The sequence below is a fragment of the Dreissena polymorpha genome, chromosome 4, assembly GCF_020536995.1.
Source record: "Dreissena polymorpha isolate Duluth1 chromosome 4, UMN_Dpol_1.0, whole genome shotgun sequence".
In the NCBI taxonomy this organism is placed as follows: domain Eukaryota; kingdom Metazoa; phylum Mollusca; class Bivalvia; order Myida; family Dreissenidae; genus Dreissena; species Dreissena polymorpha.
Genome location: NC_068358.1, coordinates 65,416,492 through 65,442,634, shown reverse-complemented (window position 1 = coordinate 65,442,634; position 26,143 = coordinate 65,416,492). Strand labels below are relative to the sequence as shown.

At 34.5% G+C, this 26,143-nt stretch overlaps 1 protein-coding gene across 1 annotated transcript in view; it reads right to left on the bottom strand.

The window, feature by feature from the left end:
* LOC127878479 (uncharacterized) overlaps positions 1-26,143 on the bottom strand; it is a 349,860-nt gene that overhangs the window by 95,005 nt on the left and 228,712 nt on the right. Inside the window, exons 25-26 of the mRNA XM_052425005.1 lie at positions 6,848-6,928; positions 5,603-5,695 (exon numbers count right to left, since the gene is read on the bottom strand). Coding sequence (XP_052280965.1) covers positions 5,603-5,695; positions 6,848-6,928 — 174 coding nt within the window. The remainder of the gene's footprint in view (positions 1-5,602; positions 5,696-6,847; positions 6,929-26,143) is intronic.

The window sequence follows — 26,143 nt, the reverse complement described above, 5'->3', positions numbered from 1 at the left end:
GATAAAATAGCGCTATAAACCATGAAATTGGGAAACATTAAGCATTATAAATATGATTATAAGAAACAGAATTAAAATTGTTTTTAAGTGCATGTTGACAGCGTTTTTATATTATAAAGTGCTGCTTTAATGTCTTCTTACAATGAAGACAATATTTAGTTAATATCCATCCACATGCATATTAAACTTGCAATAATATATAGATTCTTAAATACACCATTTGATCATAAGCTCTTTAAGAGTAGCTATTAATTTGATTCAGTATTTTTTAAAATTAAATATCATAAGGGGAAAACATAAACAAATATTGACAAACACCCTTTAGTGTTCTTGTTGTGTTAATGATGTATTAAATGGAGTTAAAATACACATGTAGTATATTTTATTTGTTTACCTTTCAATATCTTGCACTTGACAACCTCAGTTCAATGCTATTTCATTAAACTGTACAGCGTAACAAACATAATAAAGCAGAATATGCATATGAATCTGAGTATACACAGATCCACTAACATATAAATCAAATCATGTTTGTCTCTTTCCATTTTTGAACGATACTCATTGTGAGTAGACTGAATATCAATTTTCCAACACTCGTTTCCGTGACGCACATTCACTGTGCAGATTTCTGATATTTTTTTTTTATCTCAAACGTAGTATTTTGCGTTAATTGACACACGCATTACATTATTCCCTAATGACCATATGATATCCGTTGTTAATTTGAATGGTATTTATTATTTTCGCCGTTAATCGCAATGTCTCGTCTGCTTGCTGCCATCTTCGACGTGTGTAAAATCAGGCGTGCTCAATCCCAATACATCGACTATCGTCGGTATTCTCCGCAATAGAGAGAGAGATCTGTATACTGAATAGCAACGTAAAATCGTATATATTCGGCTAAATTTGCGAACCAATACGTAAGTCAGTTGTCGTTCGGTGACGACTCGACAAGCTCGATCAGCACTCGTTCCCCGGGAGGCTTGAATTTTAACGTTTCTTACTACACAAGCGCCAAAATGATTATGATTGATAAATTACCCGCAAAGACCGAAAATAAGCAAAAGTACGATTAAAAACTGAAATTTGACCATTTTGATCGATGGATCCGTAGTTTTTCAGTACAAATCCGTAGTGCGTAGTTTCGCCAAATAATCCGTAGTAACTACGGCGAATCCGTAGAAGTAAACAGGTCTGGTGATGGAGGAAAACCCCAATTATTGCACTGCCCATTGGAATTTTTACATAATTCCAAGTCTGACTGGTTTTCAAAATCTATAGGGTTTACCGAGCGAAACAATTCAATAAAGGAAGGCACATGGTCAATTATTCTAAACTAATTAATTAATAATGTAGTACTAAACCTGAGAAAATCAACCTCAGAACCAAAACAAAATCATAAACAAAGCTTACCTATACCACAAAATATATTACAAATGAAGATTGATTTTGCGAGCTAAAATTGCTAAATCTTGTGAAAAAAGGCTATTGTTTATGGTGCTGTGTGCATGATTTGCTGTTGTGACAAAGCACTTGGTAAAAAAAGTATTTCTAAGTATCGTACAAAAAATGCATGTTAATCTAGATTTAAATATATAACTGGGCAAGTTTGATATAAAAAAACAACAACTGGATCAATAAACCAAATGTAATAGCAAGTTTTTTTTTTGAAAATTGCCCATGCCTGTCCGACTGATAGGCAAATCTACCATTTTGTCTTTCTAAAGAAAGCATATTTTCTATCTTTACAATAATAAAGATAAGCCACAGCGAGTTGAAAACTTACTTTTTCTGTGAAAAGTGTTTCAAAATGATCGCACTTTGTGTGATTTTTAGCCTTGTCCTCCAAAAAAAGCGAAAACACGTAACAAACAAAAGAAAAACAACTTTTGATAGATTAATGATCTTTCTGTGTCTGGTTCTCGTTCTTTGCATATATATCCCTTACTTATTAGGGGTAATAAATCATTGTAAAATTGTCAGACTCTACAGCTTGTCTGACTCTCAATCATTTAACACTATATATTATGCATTCATCTTTTTATACATACTAACTGACTCTCAATCATTTAACACTATATATTATGCATTCATCTTTTTATACATACTAACTGACTCTCAATCATTTATCACTATATATTATGCATTCATCTTTTTATACATACTAACTGACTCTCAATCATTTAACACTATATATTATGCATTCATCTTTTTATACATACTAACTGACTCTCAATCATTTAACCCTTTATATTATGCATTCATCTTTTTATACATACTAATTGACTCTCGATCATTTTATCCTATATATTATGCATTCATCTATTTGTACATACTAACTGACTCTTGATCATTTTAACCCTATATATTATGCATTTATCTTTTTATACATACTAAAAAAGTGTTGTTTCTTCAATATTTGGATTAATAAAAGTTAAACTTGTAAATACATGATTTAGAAAAAATGGTAAAAACATATTGGGGTCAACAATTTAAAATGTATTTTTTTTAGAGCTGTTAATTGTATTTAAACTTATATTATCAATGCAGAATACAATAACAATAACAAATATGCGTAGGAAGAATAGAAAATCAAAAAGTCGTATAAGAGTGCTTATACCTTTAAGTGAAAAGCTTGGTTAAACAACTACATCGAAAAAATGGAAAGAGTTGTTTAAAGGACAAGAATTGCTAATCAGCAAACCAACCAGCAAGGTCCCACCAGTGTAGCCCCTTTAATCTTTGTTGGTGGGGGTATAGATAATTATAATACAAACAATGTGCAACTTTTATCTGTATGTATGACCTGAACTGTTGATATAATGCAGGCCCATTACATTCCATTTCAGGAAACATTTGTCACTCCTTGACTGGCTTCACTGATGATTTGCATGCTGAATATACAGCTTTATAACAAGAGGGCCAAGATGGCCCTAGTTTGCTCACCTTTTTGAACTCAACCAAAAGTTGTGACTTCTAGAGTGTTCACAAGGTTTCTCTATAGCCATATAAGGAATACTGCCTCGCCCCCTGGCAGCCATGTTTTTCAACGGACCGGAACCATTTTTGAACTCTACCAACATATCATAAAGACAAACATTTTGACAAAGTTACATGAAGATTGGACAGGTGACTTCTACAGTGTTTACAAGGTTTTTCTTTTTTTCGACCTAGTGACTTAGTTTTTGACCCAGAATGACCAATTTTCGAACTCGATCGAGGTATCATTGGGACACATCTTCTGACCAAGTTTCATGAAGATCAGACAAGAAATGTTGCATGTAGAGTGTATACAAGGTTTCTCTATAGCCAAATAAGGAAAACTGCCCGGTCCACTGACGGCCATGTTTTTCAACGGACCAGAACAACTTTTGAACTCAACCAACAGATCATTTTGACAAAGTTACATGAAGATTGGGCATGAAATGTGACTTCTACAGTGTTAACAAGGTTTTTCTTTTTTTGACCTAGTGACCTAGTTTTTGACCCAGCATGACCCAGTTTCAAACTCAATCGAGGTATCCATACATGCCATAATTTTTTAGGTCCAAAGCGGGACAATCCATAAAAAATTGTCGGGACATTTGACCAAAAAGCGGGACACCTAAAACGATTTATCATTCCACCTTTACTGTAGTCAGTATAGTACTAACAAATACTCTTGATACTTTTATTCAAGACATAAAACATCTGATATGAAGCATGGAATCTAAAACATAACAATAACAGTTTTATAAAATAATACAATAGCAAACAACGAGGATAATATTCATCTTTTTAGAGTACAAAATCTAGAACATTACGACAACAATACTCATTATATTACTTTCAATGGCAAACATTAACGCAGGGGAGGCTATCCAGTACACTGAAAGTACAGGTTACAGTAAACTATCTACCGAACAGTTACATCAGTTACACACGGAATGCGCGGTCGTACACATTTCCGAGGTAGGTTTTTGGTGGAAGCAAACCGTCTTTGTGTTCATTTTAACTCTCAACAACGCGTCAACCGTTTTTACACCAACAAAAACAAAAGGACAAAAGAAGTCTATGGATGCTTTACTCGAATTATTTTTCTCTAATGTTAATAATTATATTTTGTTTTCTTCTTATATACACACATTAAACTGAATTGTGAATTGTCAGGCGCTGTATTGGGGTAGTGTCAAACTGTCATGAATAACAACACGTTGTTTTTATTAGAATAACACAAGATAAGATGGGTACTACTTTTACTGTTTGTTGCGATGTTTTTTCAGCCTGTATCCATGCACAGTTTGTTACTTGTCAATTGTCGCGGCTTAATTGGAGTAGGGTCAAACTGTCATGCATAGCACCTCGTGGTTTTTAGCTTAATTGGAGTAGGGTCAAACTGTCATGCATAGCACCTCGTTATTTTTATTACAATTACACCCAATTACACTAGACAGGATGGGTATCACTTATTGGACTGTTTGTTGCGATTTTGGTATATTGCACATTCGGATTATCCCGCTATTTATGACTTAAACATTGAATGTAAAAGACTCATTAATGACGTAGAGTTAATTTTACAAAACAATTGTTTTGTAAACCGTTTCAAACAAATACAAAAATAAACACATTTTCAACATTTATTTCATTATAATACAACTATCGATAGCAATAAGCGACCACTATCTTGAAGACCACCATGGTGTGAATGCCTGATGAAATCAATAATTAGCCGATAAATCGCTGCTAAGGTGTCATAAACAACACTGGAACACACGATAAGTAGAATCGGATAGTTAATTGGGGGCAATAAAGGGATTAGCGGGGTAAGTGTTAGCGAAACAGAGCTTGAATAGCAAATTTTATTGGGAACCTATAGACCTTACATCGTTTTTTACGAATGTCGGGACAAATCGTCTCATATCGGGACGGCGGGACAAAGGGCCCAAAAGCGGGACTGTCCCGCCGAGATCGGGACGTATGGCATGTATGGGTATCATTGGGACAAATCTTCTGACCAACTTTCATGAAGATCGAACAAGAAATGTGGCCTCTAGAGTGTTTACAAGGTTTCTCTATAGACAAATAAGGAAAACTGCCCCGCCCACTGGCGGTCATGTTTTTCAATGGACCGTAACCACTTTTAAACTCAACCAACATAGCATTAAGACAAACATTTTGACAAAGTTACATGGAGATTGGGCATGAAATGTGACTTCTACAGTGTTTACAGGGTTTTTCTTTTTTTTGACCTAGTGACCTAGTTTTTGACCCAGCATGACCCAGTTTCGAACTCGAATAAGGTACCATTGGGACAAATTTTCTGACCAAGTTTCATGTAGATCAGACAAGAAATGTGGCCTCTAGAGTGTTTACAAACCAAATGTGGATGACGGACGGACATACGACGGACAAAGACTGATCACAAAAGCTTACCTGAGCAATCAGGTGAGCTAAAAAAAGAATATTTTGGATCATCATTCCTAAGATTTCATAAAGAAACAAATTGGGGCTAAAAGGGCCAACTATTTTTGTGGTTATCTAGTTAACATTTAGGTGGACAAACTGGAATTTCAGAAGACAGAGTAAGTGTTACTTCAAGACTCTGTTAGCTACTACTTGTTACCTCTCTAATCTTAGACAGCATGGAGGCTGACCTGAAGCAGACAGGGTCTTGCATCTCCTTGCTCTGGTCAACATCTTCACTGCACAACAACAGCTGAAACAACCCAAACAGGCTCCATGCAAAACTGCTGGTAGCTGTGAGTTCTGTCTGTTAGGAGGCTAAGATTTCTATCCATACAATATGACTGTTTTAGCAGTGGCTTGCATACTTCTCATACATAAGATGCAAGTACCCAAACAGCGCAGGGGTTTATTCCCCCTTTTCATATGGAGGCAATGTCAATTTATTAACTTATGATTAATAATTAATGAAAATACAAGGTATGTCTGTTAAACATATGTGACCTTCCACATTCAGCCAAATCATCAATATGTGCAATTCTTTTGAAATATTTTCGTTTGATATTGCAGGCTTCTGTGACCTTGAGCTTTGATGTTTTCATGCTACATGCCACTGTGACTTTGATATGCGATTGAATCTCAGGTAACCAGCATACAATTTTAAATCATTGAAGGCCATGCTGTTCTCTAGATATCATACAGCTAACAAATTTTGTGTTATATGCCCCCACTATAACCTTGCCTGTTTGACCTTAAACTAAATTAATATCTTCCTTTCAAGTGACATTCTCTAGATGATAAAATTAAGCAATAGACCATCCAAACAAATGACCTACAGGTTGTTCGTTTGCAAAGCAATTGTTACCTATTTCTATAAAGGGATGCATAATAATAAATAACAGAGATTCTCAGCCATTCTGGTTTAACTCAGTTGAATTATCCGAAGGGATATTAAATAATTATAACTCTCTGATTATACTCCTTTAATTGACGTTTCGGCATAATGCCTTTATCAAAACATTGTTGGAAATTATATGTTAACTACATTTTAACGTCTTTTGACTGCACAATTTAAATAACAAAGAAAAATGTTTTTAAACGTCAAATGACGTTGTACATGATGACGTCATAAATGGCGTTATATAAAATCATTCTGGTCATTCTGATCATTCTGGTTTAGTTTCACAAATAATTTATTTTCCATCCGCAAACTGTGTTCTAAAATGATTTCACACATAATTATTTTTTATTAATCTAAACCATGTGGTTCTTATATGCAGATAGCAAAAAGTATAGAAAAAATTGAAATAATTAGGTCAATGCCTTAAAACAACAAAATCTGATCATGGAACATGTGTTAAGGTAAGGTAACAAGCAATTATAATGACATCATCATGACTCTTACTTGTGGAGATCTTGAAGAACCCACATTTCCATTGTTGAGATTGCCTGCAGATTGCTGGACCTGTTTGTTCTTCTCTGGAACCTGCAACACAGATGAAAGTGAAACAGCACATGCAGTGTGCAAAGCAGGAGTGATATACACTTCAACTACAATATATGGCGGTCTGATATATCGCTATGTCCAATACATCGCAGTCAGCCGTGGACCCCATATTTTCACCCACTTTAATTTTTTGTGTAATCCAACATTCATAAATCAAGTTTGGTCCAGATTCTTTGCCTTCTTTGTGCTTCACGTTCAGGCTTGTGTACTGCGACAAACAAAAAACCAACTTGCCTAACATCAAAGGTTATTTCGCTTGTCACCTTTCACATATACAATAACTGTAAATCTTACAGATATATACTGATCTCAACAACCTTTGCACATTTGATAAGGCGTAAGCGAAATGTTTTTAATTTAGAGGAAAAGTCTGCACATTTTTTTTAACTATCAATTTTTTATTAAAAAATTAGGATCTTAGAGTGAGTTGTCTCCCATGCGTAAGAAGTTTTTATTCAATATTCAAATATTAATGCCCATGCTTTCAACAAGGCAGAATGATGTGATATTGAGGTCTAATTTTTGTATGCTTGTAATAAGTACAAATAATTAACAGTAAATACATGAGGAATGTTTATTTGTGGCTAATTTTGTCATCTTTTGTGAACAATAAAAATTAGCAATGCTTTTCGGATAACAAATGTCATTAAACGCATTTAAAAAAATAATTATATGGAATAATGTTTTTATGTTATACATATGTATAACACATGGATATAACACATAATGCAATACGGTAGGTAAATAGTTTGTTTTGAAATCGCCAAACTATGCTTATCCATACATATACAAGCATGAATGATCTTATATAGCGCGATATAATGGAGTGTATCTTGAAGCTAACTAAACTAAAACTTATCACTGAAGTGAAGAATACCACCTAGTGCTGCAAGACTGTAATATAGTAATGCATGTATGTAGAATGTTCCAACAATAAACCAGAGGACCATGATCATCCAGAAGCACTTGTCTGAGTTCCAGGCAAACCAATTGACAAAATGTGACTAGGTGAACTAGTTTTAGTCTGGATTACCTGCCCCTGATATTACAGTTAAAGGGATGGACAAACTTCCATAGTAAACAAGATATATGTTTGTCAGAAACACTATGTCCCCTTTTGCGCCGCTTTTAAGCTATATTTTTGACCTTTGACCTTGAAGGATGGAGATTGGGCATGAAATGTTGACCTTTTACCACTCAAAATTTGCAGCTCCATGAGAGATACATGCATGCAAAATATGAAGTTGCTATCTTCAATATTGCAAAAGTTATGGCAAAATGTTAAAGTTGTAGCAAACAAACAAACAAACCAACCAACCAATAGACAGGGCAAAAACAATATGTACCCCACTATAGTGGTGGGGGACATAAAAATTCCAGTATACTTCCATAAATGTGTAGTATACATTTTAACAATATTATATTGATTACACTGAAACAACTGTGTTTTGAAATAATTAAATGGATTTTTTTTACCAAAACTTTTTTGCTATTTAAATATTTCCGGTCTTTTGAAAGCCAAGAATATATCCTCTCTTCACGGTTTCTTTGAGATTTCATGTTACACTTACACAGAACACAAAATCTTACAAAATGAGCAATACGGTATAGCAGTCTTGCACAATACAAATATTTCCTTCACAAGTGATTTTACTCCAACTGTCATTTCGCATCATAAAACATGTACTGGGCTATTACAACTTTCACAGAGATATCAAACATTATTGGAAATGCTAATTAGGTATTGAATGCAATTGTTCTGTAAAACATTAGGTGAAGAACGTCTCTTGAGGTTCAATTCTTATGCTATAACCACTGCTAACAATATCAGATTATTTATAACTGATACACACATAGCCATGCAGAATGGTCCCTTATTCCAAAGATACAAATTTCACAAAAAGATAGCAGTAACAACCCATATAAAGCATATAAAGTGAGCCATAAAGCACATCAAGGTGGTCATCAAGGGCCAAAAGCTGACCATTGTGCTTTGTTTTTACATAACATCAGTTATTGACTTTGTATGTCTTATTGCCATTTGAAATTTTTATAACAACCTGTTTTGCAATAAACCCGTTTTGCAAAAAAAAATCATCACACATTTATAAAATAATTTAAATCAATTGAGAATGTTAAAAAGCAAGTTTCAAATGTTAAATTATATTGTTTTAAAAATAAACAAACCTCTGAGTTTTGACTTAAAATCAAAAGTCATGGAAATGATTTATTTCGAGATTAAATACGATAATACAACTCAGAATGTGTGTAGAATGTGATTTTAACATATTTAGTTCTGATTTATTTGTGGCTAGATTTTATCATCTTTCGTCAACAATAAAAATTGACAAAGCTTTTCGGATAACAAATGTTATTAAACGTATTTTTTTTCAAATACTTATATGGGATAATGTTTTTAAGTGATACATATGTAAAACACATGGATATAACACATAATGCAATTAGGTAGTTGAATAGTGTGTTTTGAAATGGCCAAACTATGATTATCCATACATATACATACATAAATTACCTCTTAAGTTATAAATGCAATATTTTTTGCAAAACAGTAGCAGCGTTTAATTGCAATATGAAATTTATAAATCAACACGTCTTGCAATAAGCTCATTTTGCAAAAAACTCATCAAACATGTGCTGATTGATTTAATTTGATTAGAAACTTTGAAAACAAAGTCTTAATTGTATTTAATGATTTTTTTTTAGAATAAGACAGATGTGTAAGATTCAACCAAAAATAAAAGACATTGAAAGTTATCAATTTCATGAGTAAATGTGATTAGAATGGCTGTAGAAAGTGATATCAACCAAGTTAATACGCAAATGCATTGTACAGAGCATAACTAGATTAGTATCGAAGGTAATCAAATGCAATGTCATAAAGTGTTAGAGGGCCTTAAATGGAAATGCTTAGTACAAGAACCACAACTTTTATCTGTTTGTTTTTTTAAATAGATATTTCCCTTTGTTAATTAATTTATGGTCCATTTATTGTCTAGTGCATAACATGAAAGATAATGAAGGGATTCAATTTAAACTGCATGTAATTGAATAGGGAACAAAAAATGTGTCCACCCGACACGGATGCCCCCCAACTCCAACTTTGTCCCTACAAAAGAGCATATCCATGTAAATGTTCCATACAATTGGATAAAACCCAGGATTAAGTTTACACAGCTAAAGTAGTAAAAGATTGCATGCATAAGACATTTTCATGTTTAATGAGAGTCAAATGAAAACTTTAATTTATAGAGTGGACAATGCTAAACAAGAGTGCCAAACTGTCACAAATACGTCCGTTTGAGGGTTGGAATACTTTGGTGAAGATCGGATGAAAACTACTTGAATTAGAAAGCTGACACCAGGATGAATGTTTAAAAACGCATTAATTGACCACTTGACCTAGTTTTTGATCCAGCATGATCCATTTTAAAACTAAGCCAAGACATCATCTAGATACATCTTCTTATCAAGTGTGGTGAAGGTTGGATGAAAATTACTTGAATTTGAGAGCGGACACCATGCTGAATGTTTAAAATGCTCTAAGTGACCCCGAGACCTAGTTTTTGACCCGGCATGGCCCATCTTCGAACTTGGCCTAGAGATCATCTAGATACAACATCTGACCAAGTTTGGTGAAGATCGGATGAAAACTTATTGAATTAGAGAGTGGACACCATTCTAAATGTTTAAAATGCACTAAGTGACCCTGTGACCTAGTTTTTGACCTGGCATGACCCATATTTGAACATGGCCTTGACATCATCTAGATACAACATTTGGTCAAGTTTGGTGAAGATCGGATGAAAACAACTTTTAATAGAGAACCTACACCATGCTGAATGTTTAAAACGCACTACGTGATCCCGTGACCTAGTTTTTTACCCGGCATTACCCATCTTCAAACTTGGCCAAGACATCATCTAGATACTTCTGACCAAGTTTGGTGATGATCGCATGAAAACTACTTGAATTAGAGAGCGGACATGAAAAGTGTGACGGAAGGACAGACAGACTGACGGACTGTGCGAAAACTATATGCCTCCCGTTGAGGGCACAAAGAGGGAGAAGTGAAGAGTACAGAGACTATAACTCTCTCATCAAGACTAACAGAGTTATTGCCCATTAAGGAATGTACTCTTAGGAGCATTTGTTTTATAGTATTGAAGGTATTTAAATTAAACATTGTATATCAATTAAGGACAGGGAAGAAGTGCAGACTGCAACTCTCCATTTTAAGGATTTGTGGAATTGTTGCCCTTCTTTCTTGTATAGTATTTCCCTTGTGTGGCACATAAATCAGAAAATAATAAAGGGATTCAAATACAACTTCATATAATGATAGAAGGCAATAAAGGGAAGTGCAGAGTACGAGAATAATAATTCTCTTATCAGGATTTAAATAGTTATTGCCCTTTAAGTAAATTGTTTTTTGAAGAACATGATTTCTTTAGTACTGAAAGTATAAAACAAGAGCACCGCATAACGGGTGCCATGCTCGGCTGCGAAAGCTTGTCAGAATTTTTTTTTTTATTAAAGGTCACAGTGACCTTGACCTTTGACCTAGTGACCCAAAAATGGGTGTGGCGTGTAGAACTCATCAAGGTGCATCTACATATGAAGTTTCAAAGTTGTAGGTGGAAGCACTATGATGTTAGAGGAAAACGTCAAGGTTTTAGCACGGTGGACGCTGAACGCCAAGCTGGCTTTGACAATACCTCGGGTTTTCTCCGAAAACAGCCGAGCTAAAAACACACACTTTGAACATCTATAGTGATAAAAGAAAATAACTATTTCTGCTGTGTGTAAAGATTTATTTCTTAAAATTAATTTTTGTTGAGCCAATATTAAATTCATAAGATTTGAAGAGAATGAAATACATGATATTATCGGGACAAATCTTCTGACAAAGTTTCATGAAGATCCAACAATCAATGTGGCCTCTACAGTGTTAACAAGGCAAATATTCATGACGCACAAGGGAAGACATCAAAAGGTGATCACAAAAGTTCACCACGAGCAAAAAATATTATGCTCATAAATATTGTCACCATATGTGAAGATTGAACTAAAAATGTGACTAAAAGTATTCACAATATTTCACTATAAACAACTGTGGTATTGCGGTCTCGTTCGTTTACGCAAGTGATCCAGTTACAAGTTATGTAACTTTGTGAGCACTTATGTAATAAGGAAATATTTATCGAGTCTAATTAAAGAATGCTTATTTCCGGTCCGGATGACACCACTGACTGGTTGTAATTCAATTAACTAAAGGCATCCGGTCAAATACACCTGAATACACTCAAAACATTAATCTATAAGTGAAAACCAAAGCAGCTTTAATGAAAATAACTAACTTTTATTCTAAGAACTAGGAAAATGAAGAACAATGACAGAGAATTAAGAACAGGTACAAGCCAAGTCTAAAGAATCTATGCATTGTTAAAAATGAACAAATACAGCAAATACCTTAATTAATGTAAAAAGAAGTTCACAATCTGTAAAAAAAAAACTGATATAAATATTTGTTACTGTTAGTCTAGATTCTAGAAGTTGCTTCAAAAATTTAGTTTATAAAACAAGGGCTGTTTGTAAAACATGCATGCCCCCCATATGGGCTGTCAGTTGTAGTGGCAGCCATTATGTGAATACTTTTTTGTCACTGTGACCTTGTCCTTTGACCTAGTGACCTGAAAATCAATAGGGGTCATCTGCCAGTCATGATCTATGTACCTATGAAGTTTCATGATCCTAGGCCTAATTATTCTTGAGTTATCATCAGGAAACCATTTTACTGTTTCGAGTCACTGTGACCTTGACCTTTGACCTAGTGACCTGAAAATTAATAAGGGTCATCTGCCAGTCATGATCAATGTACCTATGAAGTTTCATGATTCTAGGCGTAAGCATTCTTGAGTTATCATCCGGAAACCATTTTACTGTTTCGAGTCACTGTGACCTTGACCTTTGACTTAGTGACCTGAAAATCAATAGGGGTCATCTGCCAGTCATGATCAATGTTCCTATGAAGTTTCATGATCCTAGGCGGAAGCATTCTTGAGTTATCATCCAGAAACCATTCTAATATTTCGAGTCACTGTGACCTTGACCTTTGACCTAGTAACCTTAAAATCACTCGGGGTCATCTGCCAGTCATGATCAATGTACTTATGAAGTCTCATGATCCTAGGCCTAAGCGTTCTTGAGTTATCATCCGGAAACCATCTGGTGGACGGACCGACAGACCGACCGACCAACGGACCGACCAACTGACCAACATGTGCAAAACAATTTACCCCCTCTTCTTCGAAAGGGGGCATAATAACTCTAATTTAATCTTAAGAACACAATTTATGGAGAGTGGGAAACTCCAGTGACTCAAATGTAAAGAATAGGAAGAATTTACAAAACTTATTTCAATCAAGAGTCTTTCTAATTTAGAAAATGGCAAACAAAAATTAGCTATATGAGAATAATTTGGAAAACAAGGGCTGTTTGTAAAACATGCATGCCCCAAATATGGGCTGTCAGTTGTAGTGGCAGCCATTGTGTGAATACGTTTTTGTCACTGTGACCTTGACCTTTGACCTAGTGACCTGAAAATCAAAAGGGGTCATCTGCCAGTGATTATCAATGTACCTATGAAGTTTCATGATCCTAGGCCTAATTATTCTTGAGTTATCATCAGGAAACAATTTTACTGTTTCGAATCACTGTGACCTTGACCTTTGACCTAGTGACCTGAAAATTAATAGTGGTCATCTGCCAGTCATGATCAATGTACCTATGAAGCTTCATGATCCTATTTAGCATTCTTGAGTTATCATCCGGAAACCATTTTCCTATTTCGAGTCACTGTGACCCTGACCTTTGACCTAGTGACCTGAAAATCAATAGGGGTCATCTGCCAGTCATGATCAATGTACCTATGAAGTTTCATGATCCTAGGCGTAAGCATTCTTGAGTTATCATCCGGAAACCATTTTACTGTTTGGAGTCACTGTGACCTTGACCTTTGACCTAGTGACCTGAAAATCAATAGGGGTCATCTGCCAGTCATGATCAATGTTCCTATAAAGTTTCATGATCCTAGGCATAAGCAGTCTTGAGGTATCATCCGGAAACCATTTTACTATTTCGAGTCACTGTGACCTTGACCTTTGACCTGAAAATCAATAGGGATCATCTGCTAGTCATTAGCGATGTACCTATGAAGTTTCATGATCCTAGGCTTAAGCATTCTTGCGTTTTCATCCGGAAACCATTTTACTATTTCGAGTCACTGTGACCTTTACCTTTGACCTAGTGACCTGAAAATCAATAGGGGTCATCTGCCAGTCATGATCAATGTACTTATGAAGTTTCATGATCCTAATCCTAAGCGTTCTTGAGTTATCATCCGGAAACCATCTGGTGGACGGACGGACGGACGGACCGATTGACGGACCGACATGTGCAAAACAATAAAACTCCTCTTCTTCGAAGGGGGGCATAATAATGCCAACATGTCTTGTTGCTGGTGTTACAATAACTAAGAGTTTAATCATTTGAAAATTCCCACCTTTTTCAAGAGTTGTTACCTTTTCAAGAAAGCATCAAGAAGTGACTGTATCAGCCAAAACAGCTTATTTTATACAGTTCTGAGAACACTGGCAGAATAGTCTATTTTCCCTCAGAACAGTCCATTTACAGACATTTTGATTGATTAAAAATATAATCTCTACTCATAGACTAAAAACATAATAAAAACACTCAAATCAACACTATTATTTAAATTGAACATAACCAACAACTTCTACTAAAACAAGGGCTGTTTGTAAAACATGCATGCCCCCCATATGGGCTCTCCGTTGTAGTGGCAGCCATTGTGTGAATATGTTTTTTGTTACTGTGACCTTGACATTTGACCTAGTGACCTGAAAATCAATAGGGGTCATCTGCCAGTCATGATAAATGTACCTATGAAGTTTCATGATCCTTGCCATAAGCGTTCTTGAGTTATCATCCGGAAACCATTTTACTATTTCGGGTCACCGTGACCTTTGACCTAGTGACCTGAAAATCAATAGGGGTCATCTGCGAGTCATGATCAATCTACCTATCAAGTTTCATGATCCCAGGAATAAGCGTTCTTCAGTTATCATCCGGAAACCATTTTACTATTTCGGGTCACAGTGACCTTGACCTTTGACCTAGTGACCTCAAAATCAAAAGGGGTCATCTGCGAGTCATGTTCAATGTACCTATGAAGTTTCATGATCCTAGGCCCAAGCGTTCTTGAGTTATCATCCGGAAACCACCTGGTGGACGGACCGACCAACCGACATGTGCAAAGCAATATACCCCCTCTTCTTTGAAGGGGGGCATAATATGCAAGCTACACATGCATTCAGCTATCAAAAACACACCAATAATCAATGATCAAAATCTTAGCTCTGGGGAACTTTCTAGGGGTTTTCTCAAAGATGGCTTATCAGTCATAGTTCCCATCATAGATTAATTTGCTACAAACTAATAACAAATGTGACAAAACAATAAGTACAGATTTACACAAGAAATTAAAACTTAGCCAAAAATGTCATTATACTAGAAAAATATGCATTTTGAAGTATTTACCCTTTAAGTGTTTCGAAACCAAGGGGTCTAACAAATTCCAGAGGTGAACTAATAATAGATTAGGGAACCTGAGTCAGCAGGTTAAACAAGGGAGTTAACTATTATAAAGTATTTACAGGTTGTCTTTCTTTAACATTATGGCTTATCAGACTCTTGTGAAAAATGACAAAATAAAATAGGTATTACATAATGATAATCAGCTAAAGCTAAATTTTACCACACAGCTTTAGACATACAATTAAACTACCCTCCTCCTGAGAGCCTTGTTTTTAAACAAACATGAACTATTTTCAGACTCACCTTGCAATTATATTTCCAATTAGCTAGAGTGTTAACAAGGTTTTACTATAGCCATATAAGGAAAAATGCCCCGCCCCAAGGCCCTGGTGCCCATGTTTTTCAACCAACCGGCATCATTTTCGAACTAGTCCAAGATATTATTTGGATAAATCTTCTGACCAATTTTCATGAAGATCGGACAATTAATGTGGCCTCTAGAGTGTTAACAAGGTTTTACTATAGCCATATATAGCCATACAAGGAAAAATGCCCCGCCCCTTGGCAGCCATGTTTTTCAAGCAAACGTAACCATTTTCAAACTCATCCAAGATATCATTGAGACCAATCTTCTGACCAAATTTCATGAAGATTGGACAATAAATGTGGCCTCTAGAGTGTTAACAAGGCAAATGTTGACGCCACACGACGGACAAAAGGCCATTGCATAAGCTAACCATGAGCACTTTGTGCTCAGGTTAGCTAAAAGCGTAATTATGTGGCCATTTAGCTTGAACAGTGAAAGCACTTGCAGTTAAGAATTTTTCCATGTTTCAATGTTTAACAGTCGATTGGAAACTCTACAAAATGTTTCCTTTTCATGCCTTGATACCAGTTCCTTTATAACAGGAAATTGAAATACCATGTTTGAAAGCTTTTATGATTCAAAGCAGAGAGATCAGTTTCAAAAAAGTCAATACTGTTGTCTATCAATGTTAAAGATTGAACTATAGAATGCAATCTAAATGTTTTATCATTTAATTTAATACAGGTCAATCTACAGATTCTGTTGTACAAATGTATCAATTATTTTATTACAGTTCAATTTTCAGAACCTGGTTAGTGCCGATATCAATTGGGCCTGTTGCCCTTAATGGACGAAACATGATAATCAATGTGACACACAATACAATGCACATTGCAATGTGCCACTGATGAATGCGCAACACAAAATATTTGAATATTTGAATATCTTATTCTTGCTCTAGGTTGTGGCAGGAAATGTTGCTGTAAGAAGTGTTGATTGTTATTGTCAAGTGGTACTTTCAATGCCATGTTGTGTTGACTTGTTTTTGGTCACTCTTATTCGAACTAAAAAAGATTAGCTAAAAATCAATAACACATATTGCATTCCCATTACTTGGTCATTGATTATACATGTAGTTTTGTGTGCAAATGCCCTCTCTCAAATTATTTCAGTACATTATTCATGTGGCATGTTAATTAATCTATGTTTTTTTCTCTTATTCTGCTGATCATCAACAAAAGTTACAAATTTAAAGTTTATCAAAAACTTTATATATTTATGTATATACCAGGTTGATACAGAGAAAATATGAAGCTTGCACTTAAAGCAGGTATAATTATTATACGATTTTGTCAAATATTTATGAATTTATATAAACTGTGTAAAAAACTTATATATATATTTCAATATAAATTAAAACAAAAGTTAAGAAAAATATGTGTCAAAAAATGCGAAATAAGCCAGATATTTTATTCTGAAATTGAAAACGGCTGTACAGCCGAATTCGCCAGCATGTATACCATACATGTACGATGTGCATCTAAACTTAGTTTATCAGTTTATTTGAATTCCTGCAACGATATCTATTCATACGACACACGAACACTATCTCCGATCCTAATACAAAGACGAATGCTTCGGTTATTGTAGGAAAATATGTACGTCATTATCGGCTCGGGGCGCTAATTTGTCTTTGCTGCATTTTATGAAATTCGGCTTTAATGTATAATTTTTCTTGCCTATTTTGTGTTATTGTAACAAATTTTATCAATATATTACAATTAAACACATTAAAAAAATCGTACTTAATAAGAAACAATTTAAAGTTTAGCAATTATGATTTATAGCTTTTAATTGGATTTTTTATACAAAAAACTTTTCAATAAATATAAATTTTCACATCATTTTTAATAATTGTTATCATTAGTCTTGTACAGGACCCCTGACACAAACAGTACAGTTTACTGTTCATTTTATCAACATTTTTCCAATATGCTTTTGTTGTCAGAAGATTCCTTTCTTAATTACATTATAAGCAGATTGATCTAAATGAACGCAAAAATAACCCTATAACTGTTAATTAACACAATAAGTGACAATTCCCTGCTACATTGACTGTCATACTTCATTCCTTGTTGTGTTTTGCATTGAATTTGTTGCTTCAGCAATTGAAGTTTTTTAAGTCAACAATCACACAATATTTGCATCATTTTATGTCAAGTGTCATTGTGCATTGTTGTAAATTGTATTGAATATCATGTGTGGCAATCTGGATGAAGAATGAGTCAACAGTTGACAAAAAAAGTAATTATGGCTCTTTTCTCAAACAAGCAGTTTAACTCTTGTTCTATTATTTCGCACATTTTTTGCCCATATTAAACCTCTACAAAGACCTTTTGACTAGCAACAAACAGTGCAAGTTTAGTAATATGAAAATGAACTAGAAAATCTGTACATAGAAAACAGATCCATCCACATGTATTTAATGTAATATCATTTAGTGTTTTTCCCATCATTTTGGGAATAGGACCCTGTCCCTCTGGACTTGGAAAAATCATGTTGTTTGGGCTAAAATTGGAAAATTAGTGTTTCTGTCTTTTTTCTAACTTATCATTACATCATTACTATTTACGAGACTGAATGACTTTTTTGTATGGAGGTTGTATCTTTGTTTTTCTGGTTTGTTTGTTACTTAGATAATAACACACGGCAGAGCTGGGTGGAACGCCTATAATCGGCCTACTGCCGACATAACGGCCCGAGGGCCATTATGCGGCTAGGGCCGATTTTAGACGTCCGGCCCAGCTCTGCCGTGTGTTATCGTTTATATCACATAATTTTATCATACTATTTTGGTCCTTCACTAAAATTTAAACAGAACCAGCCTTCTGTTATTTTATTTTCATTCAATTGATTACGCAATTTATGACATACCTCATGTGACGTAATTTCAATGACGAAACTACCTAGACATAAATAGTTTTTATTTGAGAGTTTTATATTTTTTAAGCATCAAACGATTCCAAAACATATTTTAGATTTTGTGTTTGTCATGCATAATTGGGAGCTTCGATAGAAATAAAATCAATATAATGAGTTTCAGTTTCAATCGATTTTTGTATTATCCAAATTGTGTGCTACGTGTCATTATAATTATGTTCGATTCTTTCGTTGAATTGTGGCTTAATTTTATTGATCACCGTTAGCTAAGACTGAATGTGGACGCCATTTTGTTCAGTGTAAGACGCGCGATCCCATTCTTTTCTGATATGAAAAATTGGCCCGGCTCAGCGGGCTGATATAATTTATATTGGCCAGCTCGATACGAATAACGGCCCGCTCGAGACGTCATTGTGTTACTATTTATAGTAATGATATGTGATATTATTCATTATACTGTTATGATCGATTCATTACATTTAAGCAGATAGGTACAATACTTGGTTGGTTGTCATTGTTATATTTAGCGACTTTGTTACATACACAAAATATCACAAGCTGTATTTTGGAGCCCATGTTCTGAAGTTTTTAATCCTTATTCAAATTATTCAAATAATTTCAAATAATATGCAACATAATTTGCAGATATATATCAAAACACTGTAATTTTGACCCTCCTCTCATGTCCCCAAAAATTGCAAGGTAAATGTTTGCCATCATTAAGTTAAACGATATTACAGCCCTAAAAAAAAATCTGCAAGAAACCAAACAATTATTTATTCGTTAAATTTATTTAAAGTAACATACCTCATGAATAAATACATTGAAAAAGTATGTTATCTCAGAATCAAATATTACAAGATTCACGTTGTTTAAAACACATAACTGAGGATGCAAAAAGTTAGCAAAAAATGTTGGGAACATATTTATTGAAATGATGGCATATATGAAACAAGTTTTGGAACTACAATAATTTAATCAAAACTTTGTTCCAATCCACGTTTTAAAGAGGGGGAGGGGGAGAGAATTAGATAATAGATTTAGATAAGATTTCTTACAAATCTTTAATGTTTTTAATAGTCTTAACTAATTTTATAGAACACAAAAAAGTTGAACAAAAATATCTGATGTCAATGGGATTCGAACCTTTGTCGTCATGATCCGTCAGCTGATCTGCTACCACTGCGCCACGCATACTCTCTTGGACTGTTGCGAAACATAATACCTATTGTTAACGTTATCTCTATCATCTGCCAACATCATGGTATATTTATATCTGGAATAATACTCACCTGACTGCAATCACATTTTTGATTTGTGGTACAATAGTCAATTTGCTAAATCCAATGGACTAAAAATCTCCTACTCTCTATCATATATACAGTTCATTTTTTTCGGCGTAGCTGTTTAACCCAGCTTTCACCTTAAATGATCTTAACATTACATAACAGCAGACCCGAATGAATGCATTCGCAATATTTCAATGGCTGATTTGAGCATAATCCTTCGGAACATAGGCAATATCACCGCATCTTTGTAATTAAGTATGTATCACTAAACAGTGTAAGGAAAAGTTGACTACTCTTGGCATGTTTATACGAAACATTGACATACAATTTGGCCCATTTACAATTACAAAATACCGGTAAATTTCATCCCCAAGACTTTCATGGTCAGAGCTGGGTCAGTGCATTGTCAGGGGAAGACGAAATGAACCATCAATAAACACCTTATGTTGATAACACAGTATTGCTTTTTATGTATCAAATAAAACAAATTTTAGGCAAATGAATTAAAACTTATTTGGTAAATGTGAGACAAAACTACGGATATTGTATAGTGTCAATGACTATACAGAGGCATTTTGATGGTATTGTCTCATTATCTAGCCACACACCAGGACTTACATGGTCAGTCTGTCTGAAAATCTGACCTGCAAGCCAAAATAGACAATCCCAGAAATCGATAACTCCCCTATTACTGCGCTGCCATTATGGTACTGAATAACGATACGGAGACCTTTATATTTGTATAGGTGTCTGAACAATTTAAGGAAGTAAAGCGATTATACTTAATATATGTGTAGATTTAAATAGTTTCTCTGATCGATTTTATCATCATATAATAGTTTGTGCTTTTTAAATAAATATTTTTTATCAGTTATTTGGTGATTAATAGAAACAAAGTTCATATGCCTTTTTGTAAGAGTCATAAAACTCGGCATGAACAATATCTTGATTGTCATTTAACATGTTATTTAAAGGTAACGCATGGTATCTTATCTTAATAATGGCATCTACACAATAGTCATGTGAAGAATGATACTTTTTAATATAAAAAGTGAGCATCTACCAAAATTGGTACTGAGTTTGCTAATAAATAATTCTGGACCAATTTTAGTTAAAATCAAAAACTTTATTCCTGCTATAGATTTTTGCATTACCTTTAAAAGTGAGATTTAAATAAGAAATATTCATAACGAAATAATAAATGTTTAGAAACAAGAGCTGTCACCATGAGATGACAAATGCCCCCTATTAATGCTTTGATAGAAGTTATGAGCATTTTCGAAACCTAAACACAGATTTCGAAAACAACGCGGACCCTAAATTCAAGGTCAAGGTCACAGGGTCAAAATTTTTGTGCATATGGAAAGGCCTTGTCTATATACACATGCATACCAAATATGAAGGTTATATCTCAAGGGACATAGAAGTTATGAGCATTTATGAAACCTAAACGCAGATTTCGAAACCTAAACACGGACCCTAAGTTCAAGGTCAAGGTCACAGGGGTCAAAATTTGTGTGCGCATCGAAAGGCCTTGTCCATATACACATGCATACCAAATAAGAAGGTTATAGCTCAAGGGACATAGAAGTTATGAGCTTTTTTCAAAACCTAAACGAAGATTTCGAAACCTAAATGCAGACCCTAAATTCAAGGTCAAGGTCACAGGGGTCAAAATTTGTGAGCGTATGGAAAGGCCTTGTCCATATACACATGCATGCCAAATATGAAACTGCTATCTGAAGCGACATAGAAGTTATAAGCATTTTTCGAAACCTAAACGCAAAGTGTGACGGACAGACGGACGGACAGTCCGATCACTATATGCCCTCCTTCGGGGGCATAAAAAAGATATGTACATATATCCATGAAAAAGCCTTGAATCTTATTAATTTTCTTAATGAGTAACTCAGAAATGAGTTTTCAAACAGAAATTTTAAGCAAAGGCAGACATATGATTTTCAATAAAATTGTGTACCTCGGCAATAAATCGTTTAAAGTTTCGCTTAATTATATCCCCGGAAATATTAACTCTTAAAATCTCATAAGTTGCTTCAGACTTTAGATGCTGATATAACCTTTACAATTATAGTCGAATAATTACATTCAAAAAAGAAATAATTGTGTTTTAAGCAAAGGCATAACTGATAGGTATACTTAACCCCCCCAGCTATTTCAGCCTTAAACATGTTGTCACTGAATATTGTTGTAGAGACATATATGTTAGAAATCTAACTTTTATTTTTTAACGATGTGAAACATAAGTCATTAATGTCTCCAATTTTTGTTTATTGTGAGATCTTTGAATGCTGTAGTCTACCAGATTTTTCAGAAACCTAATGGCAGCGGATCATGTAATAGCAAATATGGCGGCGGTCAATTTATCGATTCTGGGATTGTCTATATGCAACCAACAATTGCCAGTTGGCTATAAATAACACAGTGTGACTTCAATTTTCTATTGGAAAGTAACGTGGTTTGACGTTCCATTTACAAAACACCTTAATGACCTGCTTCATGCGAAAATGGGTCTTATGCAATATGCTGACAGAATGTGAGGAAAGAAAACTGTGTCGAAGCCAAATATCAACCATACGTTTCCACGACAATGAAATAAATTCATAGAAAGCCATGTGGGAACACATATGATGTGATCTCAGGTAGTACAATTTGTATCTATTAGCACTATTCTGTGGTTTAATATACGTGCACTTCATAAAAAATATTTCATGCAGTGGATATGCAGCTATTAAGTGAAAAAAGAACACAACAATACCTAAAACTGTTTTTTAAATTTTATAACGTAGAAATGTAACTTTTCTACCTGTATTCCAGTCAGGATATACGCTGAATTTCTTGTTAAAAGATTTCTTGTTTACAAATAAGAGGCAATACTTTTTAGAGATATTTTATGGTCACACACAATTTCTGCAAGTTTGGTCCAGAATGAATAAGCAAGTGTAATCGTCTACATTTTTGGTGTGCCAAATTGGTGAATCATTACATAAGACTGTTAATGAAGGCTGGACAGACCCTGCCAACAAAAGAGATACATAAAAGAGATACATATAAGAGATACATAACAGATAATATTTACATGGAAATTGTATATTCGGCAGTGTTTCTGATTAGCTGAAACAACCTTGTGTGATAAGCATGATTATCTGAGACTGGCAGCGGTATCTGTACCAGTAAGCGGAATCTTGTCTGAACATAATCAGGAAGGGCCCAGTGTTTGTGATGTGTCAGGAGCAGATATGTCCCAGTGTGCTACAAGTTTTTGTGTTGTTTCAAACCAGAGCTGAGAACAAAATAAATAACAAATCCTCATTTTCCGCTTTAAAAACCATATTGGTTTTTAAGCAATCTCAAATGAGAACCTTATTGACATGCACACACACATGTTATGCTAACAAAGCATATCACAAACATACAATAGAACAAGTTAGCCATCTCAGCATATTGTTAATAACTAGTGACTTGAGCAAGTCATTTCTCTCCACTTCATAGATAAGCATGCATGTTGGTTGTACATATTGACTGAGCCTAACATAGATTGGACTGACCGAACTTCTCATGAGCACTACATGCTCAGTCCAAACTGATGTAGCGCATTAGTAGCATGGTTTTATTCCAGGACAATTCACAACAAGCTTTCGGTGGCAGGGAAAGGGGGGTCCATGAAAATTACATATCTTTAGGGTAGGTGTTACCTATGGTATTTAAAAATCAATTAGGTATTTATAAGATGTATTTCTTGTGTTAGGTTGTAGAAAGAATGTCTCAAAATTTTGGAAAAAAACATTAAAACTAGCCACAGCTCCCTAGCAAGGAAATTTTGAATCTTCAAAAAGGAGGTTTTCACTTTTGTCGGAAGTCAATATTTCACGCTGCAGAAACAGAACAAAACTTTGAAGGTAAATTGTGAAAAATCTAAACGTATGGGAGACACTTTTCTAGGTAAATAAACAAAGCACAGGGATGAAATTAATGAGTAATGTAGCCAAAACTAGGATTGCATTCTGTTTGCATGTTCTGTGCATGCCATGAAATGGGTCAAATTTCTCAATTTTTCATTAAAAATGAGGTGGGTGGGGGGAAAGATCAAGGGCCATAGTTTCACAAGTGAAGAAGCCAGCCTTGTCTTTGGTTGTATTTTCAATGTATATTGCCTATGTTATGACACTGACACAAAAAGGCTTTCTTGTGTCACTTTCTGTTTTGATGCAATGGATTTGACAGTTTGCGGCCTTTCGGAACTTGAAATTTGGTCAAAAATATATCCCCTGCCCCCTTAATGGTGACTGTTGATGTATCACAAGTGTAAGCTCATGTGAACATTAGGTTACTTAGAAAATTTCGATAAAATGAAGTTGATAATTCATTTATAATTGATATAATGTTCTCTTAACGTAAAACAAAATAGTTACACAAATATTTAAAACACTGCAGTTCCTTTATAAAGAGGTTCACGAGGTTCATTCATGCATACATATGCATAAGAATAGTTTGGAAATCTCATAACATGTTATTTACCTTCCTTATTGCATGTGTTAAATCCCTGTTATACATTGGTAGAACAAAAAGTATTATTCAATATAAGAATTTCAAACGCGTATATATAGGATCTGGTACGAGTTGTCATATCATACCATATTTTATTAAACGAGTTCAGGAATTTTGTTAGTAAGAGAGCCTTTGGCGAGCTTACTAACCAATTTCCTGGACGAGTTTAATAAAATATGGTATGATATGACAAGGAATGTCAGATATTTTTTATCACATGCTTTTAAATGAGCAAATTATATAAATATTTAGGCAAACATATTGATAAATCCCGTATGTTGTTTACAATTCGTGACGTCATTTGACGTTGCAAAGTCGTTTCAGCAAAATATCAAAATGCGATTGGTCAATAAACGAAAACTAAGCCAATGAAAACGCTTAAAAATGTTGTATTACACATGTGTAATAAAAAACATATGTAATGGTTATATTACATGGGAAACAGGGTATGGCATGTGATAATATTAAATGTGTTATCCAAAAAGCATTGCCAGGTGTTATTGTTTACCTAAAGTTAACAAACCTTAGCCACATATAAACATTTCTCATGTATTTTGCGCAAATCCATTGTATTTATCAAAAACATGCAAAATAACACTTGATGTACAACATCACCTCATTCTTGCTTGGTAAAACGTGGTAAAAACATTTCTTTTTTAAATGACATATTCTGTATTTCAAGTATATATTTTTCAATTGAATTAACATTTCATGAGATACCAAATTCTTTGTTTAACAGAAATATGTATATGTTAAGACCTGGTGTAACATTAAAGCCTGTCATTAAAATTTGTGTTTATGATATATCTGTCTTAAAAAATACTGACTTCTAAATAGATAAGAATCGAAATAATTTTTGATATGTGATTATTTTTTGAGAGGTTAATAATTTGCAGACCTGAGGAAGGGCTCGATAAGCACAAGTGCCATTCCTGATTTGCCAGGACTATTATGAGCATCTTCCTCTAGTGTATCAAATAGTAACAAGAGCTCCACAGTCGGAGAGAGATTACCCCCTAATGGGGCCTTGACACCTATCACTCAATCCTTTGATGACATATCAAACAGAAACCAATTTAACACTTAATGTCACAGTGACCTTGACCTTTGAACTAGTGACCCAAATTTCAATAGGGGTCATCTACTCTCTAAGACCAATGCATATGTGAATTATCAAGCCAATCTGTCAATGCGGTGATGAGTTATTGATCAGAAACGCTTTTCACACTTATTGTGACAGTGCTCTTGACCTTTGACCTAGTGACCCCAATTTCAATAGGACTCATATTCTGTCCAAGGCCAATTCACATGTGAACTATCAAGCCAATCAACAAATTTGTTGATGAGTTATTGATCAGAAATGCTTTTCACACTTATTGTGACAGTAACCTTGTGACCCCAATTTGATTTGGGGTCATCTTAGGTCCAAGGCCAATGCATATGTGAAGTATCAAGCCA